The sequence below is a fragment of the Peromyscus leucopus genome, unplaced genomic scaffold (genome assembly GCF_004664715.2).
Source record: "Peromyscus leucopus breed LL Stock unplaced genomic scaffold, UCI_PerLeu_2.1 scaffold_1253, whole genome shotgun sequence".
In the NCBI taxonomy this organism is placed as follows: Eukaryota; Metazoa; Chordata; class Mammalia; order Rodentia; family Cricetidae; genus Peromyscus; species Peromyscus leucopus.
Genome location: NW_023504395.1, coordinates 4,384 through 19,278, shown reverse-complemented (window position 1 = coordinate 19,278; position 14,895 = coordinate 4,384). Strand labels below are relative to the sequence as shown.

Below are 14,895 nucleotides of genomic sequence, written 5' to 3'. Positions count from 1 at the left end.
TAACTAATAATAAGTCTCCATGTCATAATTTGGGGCTGGCAGTCCAAGAAAGCCTGCTATAGAAAGCAGCCACATTCTTTGCTAAAATATCACAAGAATTGTCTCTAGTATTCATCACCCCTGAAACCTCTTGAGGTGGGTCTCCATGGTCCACATTGTTTTCCATAGTATACTGTCTTCCAAGGTCCTACTAGGATGGCCCATTAAGCCCTGATTACAGCATCCAACTCTTACCTAATCCAAAGTCCTAAAGTAAAAAAGAGTAGCATGGTTAGGCCTATTATAGCAATACCCCACACTCTGTTACCAACTTAGTTACTGTACTATTACTGTGAAAAGACAACATAACCAAGACAGCTTATAAAAGAAAGCGTTTAACTAGGGGCTTGCTTACAGTTTCAGAGGGTTAGTCCATAATCATCATGGTGGGGAGCATGGCAGTGGGCAGGAAGGCATGGCACTGGGCAGTAGCTGAGAATTCATATCTGATCTGAAACTTTATATAAGGAACTTTATATAAGGAACAAATGGAGCTGTTGTAGGGTGAGAGCTATTGGGAGAGCTTTTATGGAACATTTTGTTTGGGTTTAGGGTGAAGTAAGTAAACATTCAGTAAATAAAACATTTAAAAGACAAGGAAACAACATAGGTATGAGGATAATAAAGGGGAAAGAGTGATCCAGGAGAGGAGCCAGAGTAGGAGGGAACTAGAAGGAATTTTTGTCTGGTCCCTGTCTCTAGGCTCCATCTTAAACCAGTTAGGATTCGTTGATGTGGACAGAAGCAGCATCATTTGTGGAGATGGCACAATTTCATCACAGTGGTCAGATCTTGTTCTTTTTAATCTTGGAGTACTGTAGAAGTCAAGAAGTTGATCTGGTCCTGAAGGATGTTAAGCTGATTTGAACTGGTGAGACAGAGAGGTTAATTGATGCAAAGAAGGCTTCAGTCCAGCTGTTTCAGTTCTGAGTCCTAAAAACAACATCCAGAGTGGCAAGAAAAGTGGTGAGTTGATGGCGCATGGGCTATTAATCCACCTTTTAGAGGTTTGGGGGGCTGATCTCTTGGTAAACTGCTTCAAGGCTGACAGAAGGGTAATGAGGGAACAGCAGATAGAGTGCCTCAGAAGAGGGTCCATCCAAAGGGCCATGAGAAAACTTGACAGTTGGTTGATCCAGAACATAAGTCAGAGGTAATAACTGTACAACTTTGTGGGGAACATCACAGGAAAAAACTCTTACATCAAGATTAACATGAATTAAGTGCAACTGTACAACTGGCTGAACCATGTACCAGAGCTCTATAGAAGGATAAGGTGACTGTAATTAGCTGTTTGTTTACATCAGACTCTTGCATAAGGGACAAGTACCTGGAAGCTTTGAAAAAGAAGTCAAAGTCAGCATCCAAGGAACGAAATCTGAACAGAAAGTGTCTTAAGTGGTATTCCTTGCTTCCACATATGATAAGCTTTGTATATTTTATTAAAATATTAACAATACCACCTATTATTTAATGAACAAAACCAGAGTATTTTAAGTAAAACAAATTTTTGGTTAGAAACAATTTGATAAGGTGAAATTTTAAAAATTGGGTCCATTACTTTAAATGACCATATCCAGAATTTGAATACATGACTTAATATATATATTTGTTAGCATCAAATTGTTGTAACCTATATTCCAAGACTATATAGTAAATATATTTTATATTGTCAGACTGTATAAAGAGACAATTTAATTCTGAGTTGTATTCCATCCAAGAAATAATTTCCAATTAAAAAAGTATAGTCTCGGAGACAGTGATGGCCTTGCTTAGAGTAAATGATTCACTTTACAAAGTTTTCTAAAATTAACCCTATTAACAGAGCCTTTAAAAAATTCTCTACAATGTTTTCATTCCATACCCTCAACCAACAGATGAAAGATGAAAGCAGCCAGTCATGTCAAATCTGTAATAAATACTGTAACATGGACTGATTTGACAAAGAAGGCTAAGCCAGCTCTTTACTCCTCCTGCTGATGGACAAATCTCTAGGTTACCACATTCTGACAGCAGTAAGCATGTTTTTAACATCATTTTATAAAAATAAATGGTTGTTTAGAGGCATAATTTGTAAAGCAAGATAGCCAAATTAAATGAACTTTGGCTTCTGGAATTTCTTAGGATGTTTCCCACAAGCACCACTGGCAGAGAAAACCCTTATACTCCTTGTAGGCTTCAAGGTGAGAGCAAGGCATTGGCCCTGGAGCTCTCAGTCTGCGTAGAGACTATTATTTTCTCAAAGCACCACAAGTGAGTTCAGGTTGGAGAGAACCTCCTTTATTTAAGTCATCTTCCAATCTAAAGGTTTGAGACATCACTTAATAGAATCATTTGTTGACTCTACAGATATAAAACCAGCTGTCAATGATACCTCTTAGATATTTTGTACAATTTTCCAAAGTTGTGAGTTGGATGACAGAGTGTCTGGCATCCTCCTGTAATAAGGGAACATGGGTAGTTAAGTAATTAGCTTTTACCCTGTAATTAGCTTTTAATAAGAGAAAGAATTGATGCCAGGGTAAAGGGCACGGCCAATTGAACTAGCATGCAGGTTCCATACCAGTTGGTGAATGCTTAGCTACAAGGTTCCCCTGTTCACAGCATCCTCTTATGTCACCACACGAGACATTGAGGGCAGAGTAATGCTATTTGTCTCTCTGTTGTTTGAGACATTTAGGATGTGGGTGTAGACTCTGAGATCCTCCACTGGGTAAGAGAATCTATCTGCGCTGTTGTTGATATGAGGAGTAATTTACCTTTAAGATAAAGAGGATTTTTTTTCCTGGCTTGGCTTACATGGCTGGAGATGGTCAGGCCTACGCAGCTAGAGGCAGAAGCAGCAGACTTCTGGCAGGTCTTATTTTCCGTGAATCCTTGTCCTGAAAAGTGGCTAGCATGCAGCTTACTATAGTAAAAAAGCTTACCCCAGCTTACCCAAGAGAACTTGTGCTCTATCCAAGGGAACCGCTTGAGCTTAGGGGGTTTCCTGCAATGCAAGTATTATTGAAATTTAACCCATTTTATTCAAGTATTCCAGATCTTTTATGAACCAATTTATATACAAGATTTTGAATATTATTTTACATTAAAGTTTTAAGTTGACTTCAAACTTTTTTTTTTTACTTGCTTTGGACTTATATTTGACAACATATACAGAATACAATGCGATGGGATATAAAAATAGCTCTCTCTCTCTCACAATGGTGATAAAGTCACATGGCATGCCTTTCATTTAATCCTAGTAAAGATAGTGTCTGAGTCACATGGCTGCTGAGATGGTGGCAAGCCATATGGTTGTTATGTAATCACAGGTAGCATAGGTCTATCAGCTAAGACGGCAGCCAGCCACATGTACTTCCAAGGTTAGCCATTCAGGCACACAATCTTTTCCTAGACAATAGTTGAATCCAAGTTACATACATGGTATGTTGTTAATAGCAATTAAAATTATCTATACATAGATTTTTAAAATCATACTCAATGAGTTTATAAATCCTAAAAATACACAAAAGTTTGTTTCAATAAAAGCTCTAAAGATAGTAAACGAAACCAAGGAAAAGGAGGGGCATATTTAGAGTTAATAAAACCAAAAAATGGAGTATGTGATAAGCAACAGCGATCCTTATTGTGAATAGTTTACTTTTTAGCTATTTTAAAGCACATAGTGTCTTTTCCTGTGTGGTCCTGTTTTGCTCTCCTTTTCCCTGTCGCAGAGGTTAAGTTGAACAGCCTGACCAGGACAAAGACTTTTGAGGAAACTTGTAAACAAACATGCCTGGGTCTAAAGCAAATGGCCAAATCCAACTCCAGATCTGTTTTCTCAGTAGAGTAGAACAGCATGAAACAATTTGTTCAGTATTATCTATACCCAAAAGATATTTAACTTCTGTAAGATTGAATCCAGTGATCTATATATCAATAACCAGTTGGTGTGTGTCTGCATATGGGAGCTCACAACCTGAAGTGCTTTTACCTACAAGCAGGATTTTCCAGGTTTGGAGAGGCAGAAACATAAGTAGGCCCAAAACATAAGGCAAAATGGTGTAAGGCAAAAGAATTCTATGAAGATACAAGTTCAGAGGCCAGCAGAAAAGGTTAGACATTGTAGTTCTGAATGTGGTGATAAAGCAGAAGCCTTGAGAAAGGTTTAAGGGAGTTTTATGTGGGATGGGGTCAACCATGCTGCCATTCTATCTTATGGATTATTTCTAATTCTAGTAACTGGAAACATTCTCTACTTTTCTCAGTAAACTTTCTTGCTCAATCTAACCAAAAGCTAATTTGTTTTGTGGTGATTTGAATGAGAAATGCTCCCTGTAGGCTTATCTGTTCGAATGCTTGGTTCCTAGTTAGTGGAGCCATCTGAAAAGGATTAGGAAGTTGTGGCCTTGTTCAAAAGCCAATGCAAGACCAAGTGGATCACAATGTAAGTTTCTCAGGCACGTGCGTGACTACCTAGCACCATGTTTCCCACCATTATGAAAGTGGGATAATTGATTTTATATACTATTTTTCTAGTCTATATTTATTAATTTCCACTCAAATCTCCATTATTTTATACTTTTTTCTGTTTCAGGTTTACTTATTTATTTTCCAGTTTCTTGAGAGAAAAGGTCAGGTTATTTGAGCTGAATACTTTTTAAAAAAAGATTTAAAATGTGTGTGTGTGTGTGTGTGTGTGTGTGTGTGTGTGTGATCTTTGTATGTATGAGCATGTATATATGGGTTCTTGAAGAGTCCACAGGGAGTCATATCCCTTGAACCTATAGTTACAAATGTTTTTGACTACTGGATTGTGGCTTGTGGGAATCAAACTAGGGTCCTTTGCAAGAACAGCAATGTGGGAACCCACAGTGACTCCAGCTTATGGCTTAATTCCATCTTGACTTAAGGCAGAGAGTTCAAGCTGGTTTTTTGCTCCTCAAGGCCAAATAACAGGATATTTGGCTAAAGGAGTGGTTACTAGATGTTTTGAGAATTCAGGATGTTTACTCTTGTTGGTTTCTTTGAATCATGGTAAAGAAGTCTTTTGCCCCCTTGCTTTGGGTATAAAAAGACTATGAGAAATAAATTTGAGGCTGCTGCAGTATTCACTGAGAGCCCTCCAATTCTATCTTCTGTCTCTTTCTTTCTTAAGCCTCACTCCCCTATTCAGGTGCTGTTTGACAAGTTGGCTGGTCCCAACACAGCAAGGGCTTGTAACTGCTGCACCATCTCTCTAGCCCCGTTTCTTGTTGTTTTTTTCTTTAAACAGGCAGTCATCATTTAAAAATTTCCCTAAGCACTAATTTAGTAATGTCTTATAGATATTCCTATATTTTGTCTTCATTTACATTTTTAACTTCCAATGTATTTCCTCTGTAGTTGAACTTTCAATTCTCCTGCTTTAGCTGTCCAGTGGTTGGGATTGTAGGCCTTCTCTACCAGGTGTGTGTTTTCTAACTTCTCTTTTTAATTTCTTCTTTTATGCATTTTTATACTATTCAATTTTCATAGATTTTTATTTTCATAATTTCCTTATTATTGATTTCTAATGCCATTCCATTGTGGTTAAAGAGCATACTTGATTCTATACCTTTATTTTCTTTTTCTTCTTGCCAGTGTATGATCTAACATTGAGAATGTTCTACATGCACTTGAGAAACATGTCTATTCTGCTACTCTTAAGTGGATTGTTGTGTAGATGTATTTGTAGGACTATTTGGTTCTTAGTGTTGCTCAAGTTTTTTTTTATCTCATTGTTTAACTTTTCTCTATTGTTCTGTTACTGAAAGTAGTTATTGAAATCTCCAGCTAGTATTTTTGAATTGTCTATTGTATTTCTGTGACTTTTTGCTTCATGTATTTTGTTTTCTGTTCTTAGATGATTACATGTTCATAATTGTGATAGCTCCTGATGGTTAAATCCTTTCATCATTAGAAAGCATTGTTTATCCTGTAATGTTTTGTTTTAAAGTGTGTTTTGTCTGATACATATATTGCCACTTTAGCTTTCTTAGGGTTGCAATTAATATCTTGTATCTTTTCTCATTTTTTTAAACTTTCAGTCTATCTGTATATTTTTGAGACACATAGTTTAATACATAAATTTATTATTCTTACATTCTCAGGGTGAATGAAAATGAACTCATTGTCACACTCAGAAGTGACCCAATCCTGGAGGTAATGGAGAAAGGGAGGATGGAAAGAGACCTATTCATGGTGATATTTTATTAGTACTGAAATATGATTTTATTTGTATGTTAATAAATAAAGTTGCCTGGGGATCAGAGCTAAGAGCAAACCATTTAGCAGAAGTCTGGCAGTGGTGGCACATGCCCTTAATCCAATCACATGGCAGGCAGAATCTCTGTGGGTTCAAGGACACAGCCAAGTGGTGACCTGAACCTTTAATCTCAGTACAAACCATAGAGACTTGGAGGTCTGTATAAACAGGCAGTGACGAGGAAGTCATTTGGTTGGGTTTAGAACCAATGAGAAGGCAGAACAGAAAGGCAATAAAAAGACAGGACATAGGAAGAAGGTCTCTCTTCCTCTCAGGGGAAGGACAGCAGCAAGTGGTACAACAAAGTGGTCTTAGCTCTTGGCTACTGCTCAGTCTCTGGGCTTTTAATTCTTTATTTTGCTCTGTGTTTCTTATTTAATAAGACTGTTTAGAATTACATCTACACATTCTTTTTCAGTGATGAGAGGTTGGAGATGACACGCCTTTCTTTTCTCCCTCTGGGCTGCAGGGACCACAAGTCTAGAGTTTCTCCACACCCTTGCACTCAGGATTGAAGAGTAAGAACCAAGTGATTTAGGCAGAGAGAAAGAGTCAGAGGAAGGAAGTCGCATTGATCAAGAAAGATAAGTAGGGCATGCATGCCTTTAATGTCAGCATTGAGGAGGCAGAAGTTTGGGGGATCTTTGTGAGCTTAAGGACAACCTGGTCTTTTTAAAAAAAGTAAAGAAAAGGAAGGCTCCTCCCCCCACGCGCCATTACTATGACATCAGAGTGGTAGTCCAATCATTTGGCTATGGAACATAGTACAATTTACATAAGACTACTGATTGGTTGACAGGCATAGTCCCGCCCCCAAGATGACGTTTGTGTACAGATAGTTGCCAGAGAAACCTGACTTCGTGCTGGCGGTTGGACAAGCAGCAGGCTCTTCACTGCCGCTCCTCCACAGTCCTTTAAAAGAGCTAAATTTGATTAACAATCAGGAAATTTGATCCTGGTTATAGAACTAATTCAGACTACAGACTTCTGGGCTATGTTCCCAGTCCATTTTTCCAGATAATCCCAGAAAATCTGGGAATTCATTAGTTCTTTGACGATAAAGCAAGAAGATTGCTTCAATGAGTTCCAGAAAGAAAGGACCTCATGTTCGTGACCAGCATTTTGCTGAAGAAGATGATTTCGTGAAGCCGAGGCCAAGCTACAGGCAGGTCGGAAAGGTGAGAAATCTCTCCTCAAGACAGAAATCCACCGAGCTGAGGAGTCTTCAACCAGCTCTTCCAGGAAGACCACGGGGCCGCCCTGCCACAAAAAGTCACTGGAGAAGTCACTCTGATGAGCAAACCTGCACAACAGAGAAAAGTCCCTCCACTGAAAAGTATCACATTGCTGAGAAGCGCTGCACTATGGTTAAGAGCCCTCAGCTGAGAAACTTCTGTCAGCGGAGAAACATCGTGGTGCTGAAAAACATCGTGCTACAGAGAAGAGTTCCACTGTCAAGAATCACCCTTCTGATGTAAAAGGTCGTACTACACGGAAAAGTTCCTCTGCCGCAAAGCACCACTCTGAGAGGCACCTCTCTGGGAAGAGGCGTCACTTTTCTGAGAAAAGTTGCTCACCCGAAAAGCATCTCTCTGCTGAGGAAGATCTTCTGGCAGAAAGAGGTCGCCTTATCAAGAAAAGTCGTCCTACAAAAAAAGGTCATTCTGCAAAAGAAGGTAGTTTCCCTGAGAGAGGTCCCTATGGTGAGAGAGGCCGCCCTATCAAGAGAGGTCAACCTGCAAAGAAAGGTCTTTCTCCTAAGAAGGGTCCACCTACTGAGAAAGGTTGCTTGGATGGGAGAGGTCCCTCTACTGAGAACTATCACCTAGAAGAGAAAGATCCCTCAGCTGAGAAACTTAGCTCTGCAGAGAGAAAGCACCAGAAAGAGAGAGGCTGTTCTGTGAAGAGAAAACTGTCTACAGAGAAAGATCGCCACGCAGGGAGAGGTCGGCTTACGAACAAAAGCCGCCTGCACAGGAAGCTCGCTCAGTCGAATGGGGTAACTCTGTGGAGAGAAGACCCTCTACAGGTGAAGGTCACCCCACAGGGAGAGGTCGACCTAGGAAGAAAAGCCACCCTGCAGAGGAGGCTCGCTCAGTCGAATGGGGTAACTCTGTGGAGAAAAGACCCTCTACAGGTAAAGATCGCCCCACAGGGAGAGGTCAGCTTAAGAAGAAAATCCACCCTGCAGAGGAGGGTCACTCAGTTGAATGGGGTAACTTTGTGGAGAGAAGACCCTCTACAGGTGAAGATCGCCCCACAGGGAGAGGTCGACCTAGGAAGAAAAGCTGCCCTGCAGAGGAGGCTGGCTCAGTCGAATGGGGTAACTCTGTGGAGAGAAGACCCTCTACAGGTGAAGGTCACCCCACAGGGAGAGGTCGACCTAGGAAGAAAAGCCACCCTGCAGAGGAGGCTCGCTCAGTTGAATGGGTAATTCTGTGGAGAAAAGACCCTCTACAGGTAAAGATCGCCCTACAGGGAGAGTTCGACCTAAGAAGAAAAGCCACCCTGCAGAGGAGGTTCGCTCAGTCGAATGGGGTAACTCTGTGGAGAGAAGACCCTCTACAGGTGAAGATCGCCCCACAGGGAGAGGTCGACCTAGGAAGAAAAGCCACCCAGCAGAGGAGGCTCGCTCAGTTGAATGGGGTAATTCTGTGGAGAAAAGACCCTCTACAGGTAAAGATCGCCCTACAGGGAGAGTTCGACCTAGGAAGAAAAGCCACCCTGCAGAGGAGGTTCGCTCAGTCGAATGGGGTAACTCTGTGGAGAGAAGACCCTCTACAGGTGAAGATCGCCCCACAGGGAGAGGTCAGCTTAGGAAGAAAATCCACCCTGCAGAGGAGGGTCACTCAGTCGAATGGGGTAACTCTGTGGAGAGAAGACCCTCTACAGGTGAAGATGGCCCCACAGCGAGAGGTCGACCTAAGAAGAAAAGCCACCCTGCAGAGGAGGCTCGCTCAGTCGAATGGGGTAACTCTATGGAGAGAAGACCCTCTACAGGTGAAGGTCACCCCACAGGGAGAGGTCGACCTAGGAAGAAAAGCCACTCTGCAGAGGAGGCTCGCTCAGTCGAATGGGGTAACTCTGTGGAGAGAAGACCCTCTACAGGTGAAGATGGCCCACAGCGAGAGGTCGACCTAAGAAGAAAAGCCCCCTGCAGAGGAGGCTCACTCAGTCGAATGGGGTAACTCTGTGGAGAGAAGACCCTCTACAGGTGAAGGTCCCCCACAGGCGAGAGGTCGACCTAAGAAGAAAAGCCGCCCTGCAGAGGAGGCTCACTCAGTCGAATGGGGTAACTCTGTGGAGAGAAGACCCTCTACAGGTGAAGGTCACCCCACAGGGAGAGGTCGACCTAAGAAGAAAAGCCGCCCTGCAGAGGAGGCTCACTCAGTCGAAATGGGGTAACTCTGTGGAGAGAAGACCCTCTACAGGTGAAGGTCACCCCACAGGGAGAGGTCGACCTAAGAAGAAAAGCCGCCCTGCAGAGGAGGCTCCCTCAGTCGAATGGGTAACTCTGTGGAGAGAAGACCTCTACAGGTGAAGGCCACAGGAGAGTCGACTAGAAGAAAAGCCCTGCAGAGGAGGCTCCTCAGTCGAATGGGGTAACTCTGTGGAGAGAAGACCCTCTACAGGTGAAGGTGACCCCACAGGAGAGGTCGACCTAAGAAGAAAAGCCGCCCTGCAGAGGAGGCTCCCTCAGTCGAATGGGGTAACTCTGTGGAGAGAAGACCCTCTACAGGTGAAGATGGCCCCACAGCGAGAGGTCGACCTAAGAAGAAAAGCCGCCCTGCAGAGGAGGCTCACTCAGTCGAATGGGGTAACTCTGTGGAGAGAAGACCCTCTACAGGTGAAGGTCACCCCACAGGGAGAGGTCGACCTAGGAAGAAAAGCCACCCTGCAGAGGAGGCTCCCTCAGTCGAATGGGGTAACTCTGTGGAGAGAAGACCCTCTACAGGTGAAGATGGCCCCACAGCGAGAGGTCGACCTAAGAAGAAAAGCCGCCCTGCAGAGGAGGCTCACTCAGTCGAATGGGGTAACTCTGTGGAGAGAAGACCCTCTACAGGTGAAGTCACCCCACAGGAGAGGTCGACCTAAGAAGAAAAGCCGCCCTGCAGAGGAGGCTCACTCAGTCGAATGGGGTAACTCTGTGGAGAGAAGACCCTCTACAGGTGAAGGTCACCCCACAGGGAGAGGTCGACCTAGGAAGAAAAGCCACCCTGCAGAGGAGGCTCCTCAGTCGAATGGGTAACTCTGTGGAGAGAAGACCCTCTACAGGTGAAGGCCCCACAGGAGAGGTCGACCTAGAGAAAAGCCCCTGCAGAGGAGGCTCCTCAGTCGAATGGGGTAACTCTGTGGAGAGAAGACCCTCTACAGGTGAAGATGGCCCCACAGCGAGAGGTCGACCTAAGAAGAAAAGCCGCCCTGCAGAGGAGGCTCACTCAGTCGAATGGCGTAACTCTGTGGAGAGAAGACCCTCTACAGGTGAAGGTCACCCCACAGGGAGAGGTCGACCTAGGAAGAAAAGCCACCCTGCAGAGGAGGCTCCTCAGTCGAATGGGGTAACTCTATGGAGAGAAGACCCTCTACAGGTGAAGATGGCCCCACAGCGAGAGGTCGACCTAAGAAGAAAAGCCGCCCTGCAGAGGAGGTTTGCTCAGTCGAATGGGGTAACTCTGTGGGGAGAAGACCCTCTACAGGTGAAGATGGCCCCACAGGGAGAGGTCGACCTAGGAAGAAAAGCCGCCCTGCAGAGGAGGCTCACTCAGTCGAATGGGGTAACTCTGTGGAGAGAAGACCCTCTACAGGTGAAGGTCACCCCACAGGGAGAGGTCGACCTAGGAAGAAAAGCCGCCTTGTGGAGGAGGCTTGCTCAGTTGAATGGGGTAACTTTGTGGAGAGAAGACCATCTACAGGTGAAGATGGCCCCACAGGGAGAAGTCGACCTAAGAAGAAAAGCCGCCCTGCAGAGGAGGTTTGCTCAGTCGAATGGGGTAACTCTGTGGAGAGAAGACCCTCTACAGGTGAAGATGGCCCCACAGGGAGAGGTCGACCTAGGAAGAAAAGCCGCCCTGCAGAGGAGGCTCGCCCAGTCGAATGGGGTAACTCTGTGGAGAAAAGACCCTCTACAGGTGAAGGTCACCCCACAGGGACAGGTCGACCTAAGAAGAAAAGCCACCCAGCAGAGGAGGCTCGCTCAGTCGAATGGGGTAACTCTATGGAGAGAAGACCATCTACAGGTGAAGGTCACCCCACAGCGAGAGGTCGACCTAAGAAGAAAAGCTGCCCTTCAGAGGAGGCTCGCTCAGTCGAATGGGGTAAGGCTGTGGAGAGAAGACCCTCTACAGTTGAAGATCGCCCCACAGGGAGAGGTCGGCTTAAGAACAAAAGCCGCTCTGCATGGGAGGGTTACTCAGTTGAAAGGGGTAGCTTGGCTGGGAGTCCCTCTTCAGGTGAAGATCACTCTTCAGGGAGAGATCGCCCCATGAAAAGCCACCCTGCAGAGCAGGTTCATTCATCCCAGAATGGTAACTCTGTAAAGAGAGGACCCTCTGCTGGGAAAGATCGCCACACAGGGAGAGGTCAGCTCACTAAAAGCCGCCCTGCAGAGGAGGGTTGCTGGGTGGAAAGGGGTAACTATTCAGAGAGAGGACCCTCTGCCAGGAATGATTGCTGCACAGGGAGAGGTCACCCCAACATAAGCCACACTACAGAGGAGGATTGTTCAGTGGAAAGGTTTACCTATGCAAAGAGGGGACTCTTTGCAGGGGAAGATATCCCTGCAGGGAGAGGTCAGCCTTCAAAGAAAAGCCATTCTGCAGAGAATGGTCACTCAACTGAGAGGGGTAACTATGCAGAGAGGGGACTCTCTTCAGGTGAAGATCACCCCACATGGAGAGGTCGGCCTTGGAAGAAAAGCCTCCGTGCAGAGGAGGGTAGCTCAGTGGAAAAGGGTAACTATGCAAAGAAAGAATTATTTGCAAGGAAAAATCGTCCCACAGGGAAAGGTCGCCTCACCAAAAGCCACCCTGCAGAGAATGGTCGCTCAGTGGATAGGGGTAACTATGTAGAGAGGGAACTCTCTGTAGGTGAAGATTACCCCACAGGGAGAGGTCAGCGTCAGAAGAAAAACCTCCCTGCAGAGGAAGGTCACTCAGTCCAGAGGGGTAACACAGCAAGGAGAGGACCCTCTGCAGGTGAAGATCGCCTTGCAGGGAGAGTTCAGTCTTCAAAGAAAAGCTGCCCAGCAAAGGAGGGTCACTCAGCTCAGAAGGGTGACTCTGCAGAGAGGCTACCCTCTGCAAGGAAAGATCGCCCCACAGTAAGAGGTCGGCCTCCGAAGAAAAGCCGTCATGCTGAGAAACATCTGTCTGCTGAGAGAAGTTGTCCTCCCAAAAAAAGACGTCCTGCAGAGAAAGGTCTACCCACCAAGAGATTTCGCTCTGTAGAGGAAGTTCACTCAGGGAGAGAGGTCATCTTTCTAAGAAAAGTCGCCCTGCAGAGAGACAGCTCTCAGCCAAGAAAGGTCGCGTGGAACAGAAGGGTTGCTCTTTCCGGAAAGTTCATTCTGGAGAGAGAGGTGAGTCTTCCCAAAGCAGGTGCACTTTTGAGAAAGGTAACACAGTAGAGAATAGGTACTCTGTGGAGAAAGGTCATCACTCCACGAGGAAAGGATTTCCTATAGAGAAACCCTCTTCAGGATCCATGCCTAAGGTGCAAGTACGAAAGAACGTGCAGAATACTCAAGAAAGCAGAAGTGACAGTGGTACCAGCAAACCCCAGATTCCTCATCAGAATGTGGCTGGGGCTGTCAGCACCTTTCAACATGAGCAGGCAGTGCAGATGAAAAGGGGAATTATATTGAATGTGCCCAAAGAATTAAAATCATGTCTTGTTGAGGACTGGGACTTGGTAAACAAGCAGAAACAGTTATTCCAACTCCCTGCTAAGAAGAATGTAGACACCATTCTCGCAGAGTATGTCACTTTTGTGAAATCACAAAGAAGGGGTGATAATAGGGAATATTCCGTTGATGAACTTGTGATTGGAATAAGAGAGTATTTCAACAGGATGCTGGGCACCCAGCTGCTCTGCCAGTTTGAAAAACCCCAATATGCTGAAATCCACCTTGCTTATCCTGATGCTCCAATGTCTCAGGTTTATGGGGCTCCACACCTCCTGAGATTATTTGTGAAAATTGGGACTGCATTGGCGGGTTCATCCCTTGATAGACCTAGTCTTAGGTTAGTATGCAGCTATCTGCCCGATTTTCTTAAATACCTAGCGGAGAATTCTACTTCTCTGTTTAGTGCCAGTAATTACAGAGTGGCTTCTGCCGAGTATTGTTGCAAAGCCCTGTGATGGTCTGCTGACCACTCCCTGTTATGACCTGGACCAGTAAACATTTCTGTGTTTGCTGTTTTCATTGTGTAGTTGATATCCTTTAAAATTGTCAATGTATAACAGGGCTTAATATTTCAGTTTGATTATTGTTGTGAACAGAAATAAAAAATATTAAATGCTTCTTTACCGCTATTTCAACAACAAATAAATGTTCACTAAAAGAATTTGTGTTGCTTATTGGACAACATTGCTCTAATGTTGGTGCTTCTATCCACATGAGTTTCTACTAGGTGTTCATATTACATACAATGCCCTCGTTCCTAGTGCCAGAGGTTCAACATAATGGATATACCTCAAATACATGCATACACATAATTAAAAATATAAAATATTTTAAAATGTAAAAAGATTGGAGATATAGCTAAGGAGGTCCTGGGTTTCAAAAGTGAACAAAAGAGGAAGAGAAGGAGGGATTGAGAAGGAAAAGGAAGAAAGGGTATAAAGAGAAAGGGAGGAGGGGAGCTAGAGAAGGGGAGCAGAAGAGGGAAGAGGGGGAGGTAGAGGGAGAGAGGAATAGGTGGAGAAGAAGAGGAGGGGAGGAAGAAAAGGAAGGAGAGGCAATGGAGGAGGAAGAGGAGGAGGAGATAGAGAAGTTGGAGGAAAAGTAGGGGAGGGGGAAAAGAAAAGGGAGGAAGAAGGAAATGGGGAGGAGAGGGGAAAAGGAAGAGAAGGAGGGGTATGAAGAGAAGGGAGGAAGAGAAGACAGGAAGAGGAGGAGCAGGAGGAGTTAGAGAATAAGAGGAGGGGTAGGAAGAGAAGAGGAGGAAGAGAATGAAGAGAAGGAGGGAAAGGAGAAGTATAGGGAAAGGAGGGGTGGAGAAGGAAACAGGGAAGAGGAGGAAGAGAAGACAGAGGAGGGGAGAGGAAGAAGAGGTGAGGGAAGAGAAGGATCGAGGAAGAGGAAGAGAGGAGGGAGGAGAGGAGGAGCAGGAGAAGATGGAGGAGAAGGGGAGAGGAAGAAGGGGTGAGGGAAGAAGAGAGGGAGGAAGAGGAAAGGAAAGGAGGGGAGGGGAGAAGAGGATGAGAAGATGAGGTGGAGGAGGGGAGAAAGAAAAGAAGGAAAGAAAGGAGAAGAAGGCTATAGAAAGGAAGGGGTAGAGGAAGGGAGGAGGAAGAAAAGTAGAGGCGGAAGGATAAAGGAGAGAGGAAGGTGTGGTGGAGAGGGGACAAATAGAAGAGGCAAGGCA

The 14,895-nt window shown here is 44.7% G+C and overlaps 1 protein-coding gene across 1 annotated transcript; it reads left to right on the top strand.

The window, feature by feature from the left end:
* The first annotated feature begins 13,009 nt into the window (after positions 1–13,009).
* LOC119087091 (mortality factor 4-like protein 2) lies at positions 13,010–13,841 on the top strand. Its single transcript, XM_037201731.1, has one exon. It carries the CDS (start codon positions 13,010–13,012, stop codon positions 13,664–13,666), a length of 657 nt encoding a protein of 218 aa, XP_037057626.1. The 3' UTR covers positions 13,667–13,841.
* The last annotated feature ends 1,054 nt before the right edge of the window (positions 13,842–14,895 follow it).

Excerpts from the sequence above, each read along its gene's own strand:
- LOC119087091 (XM_037201731.1), top strand. The coding sequence starts at position 13,010 with ATGCCTAAGGTGCAAGTACGAAAGAACGTGCAGAATACTCAAGAAAGC.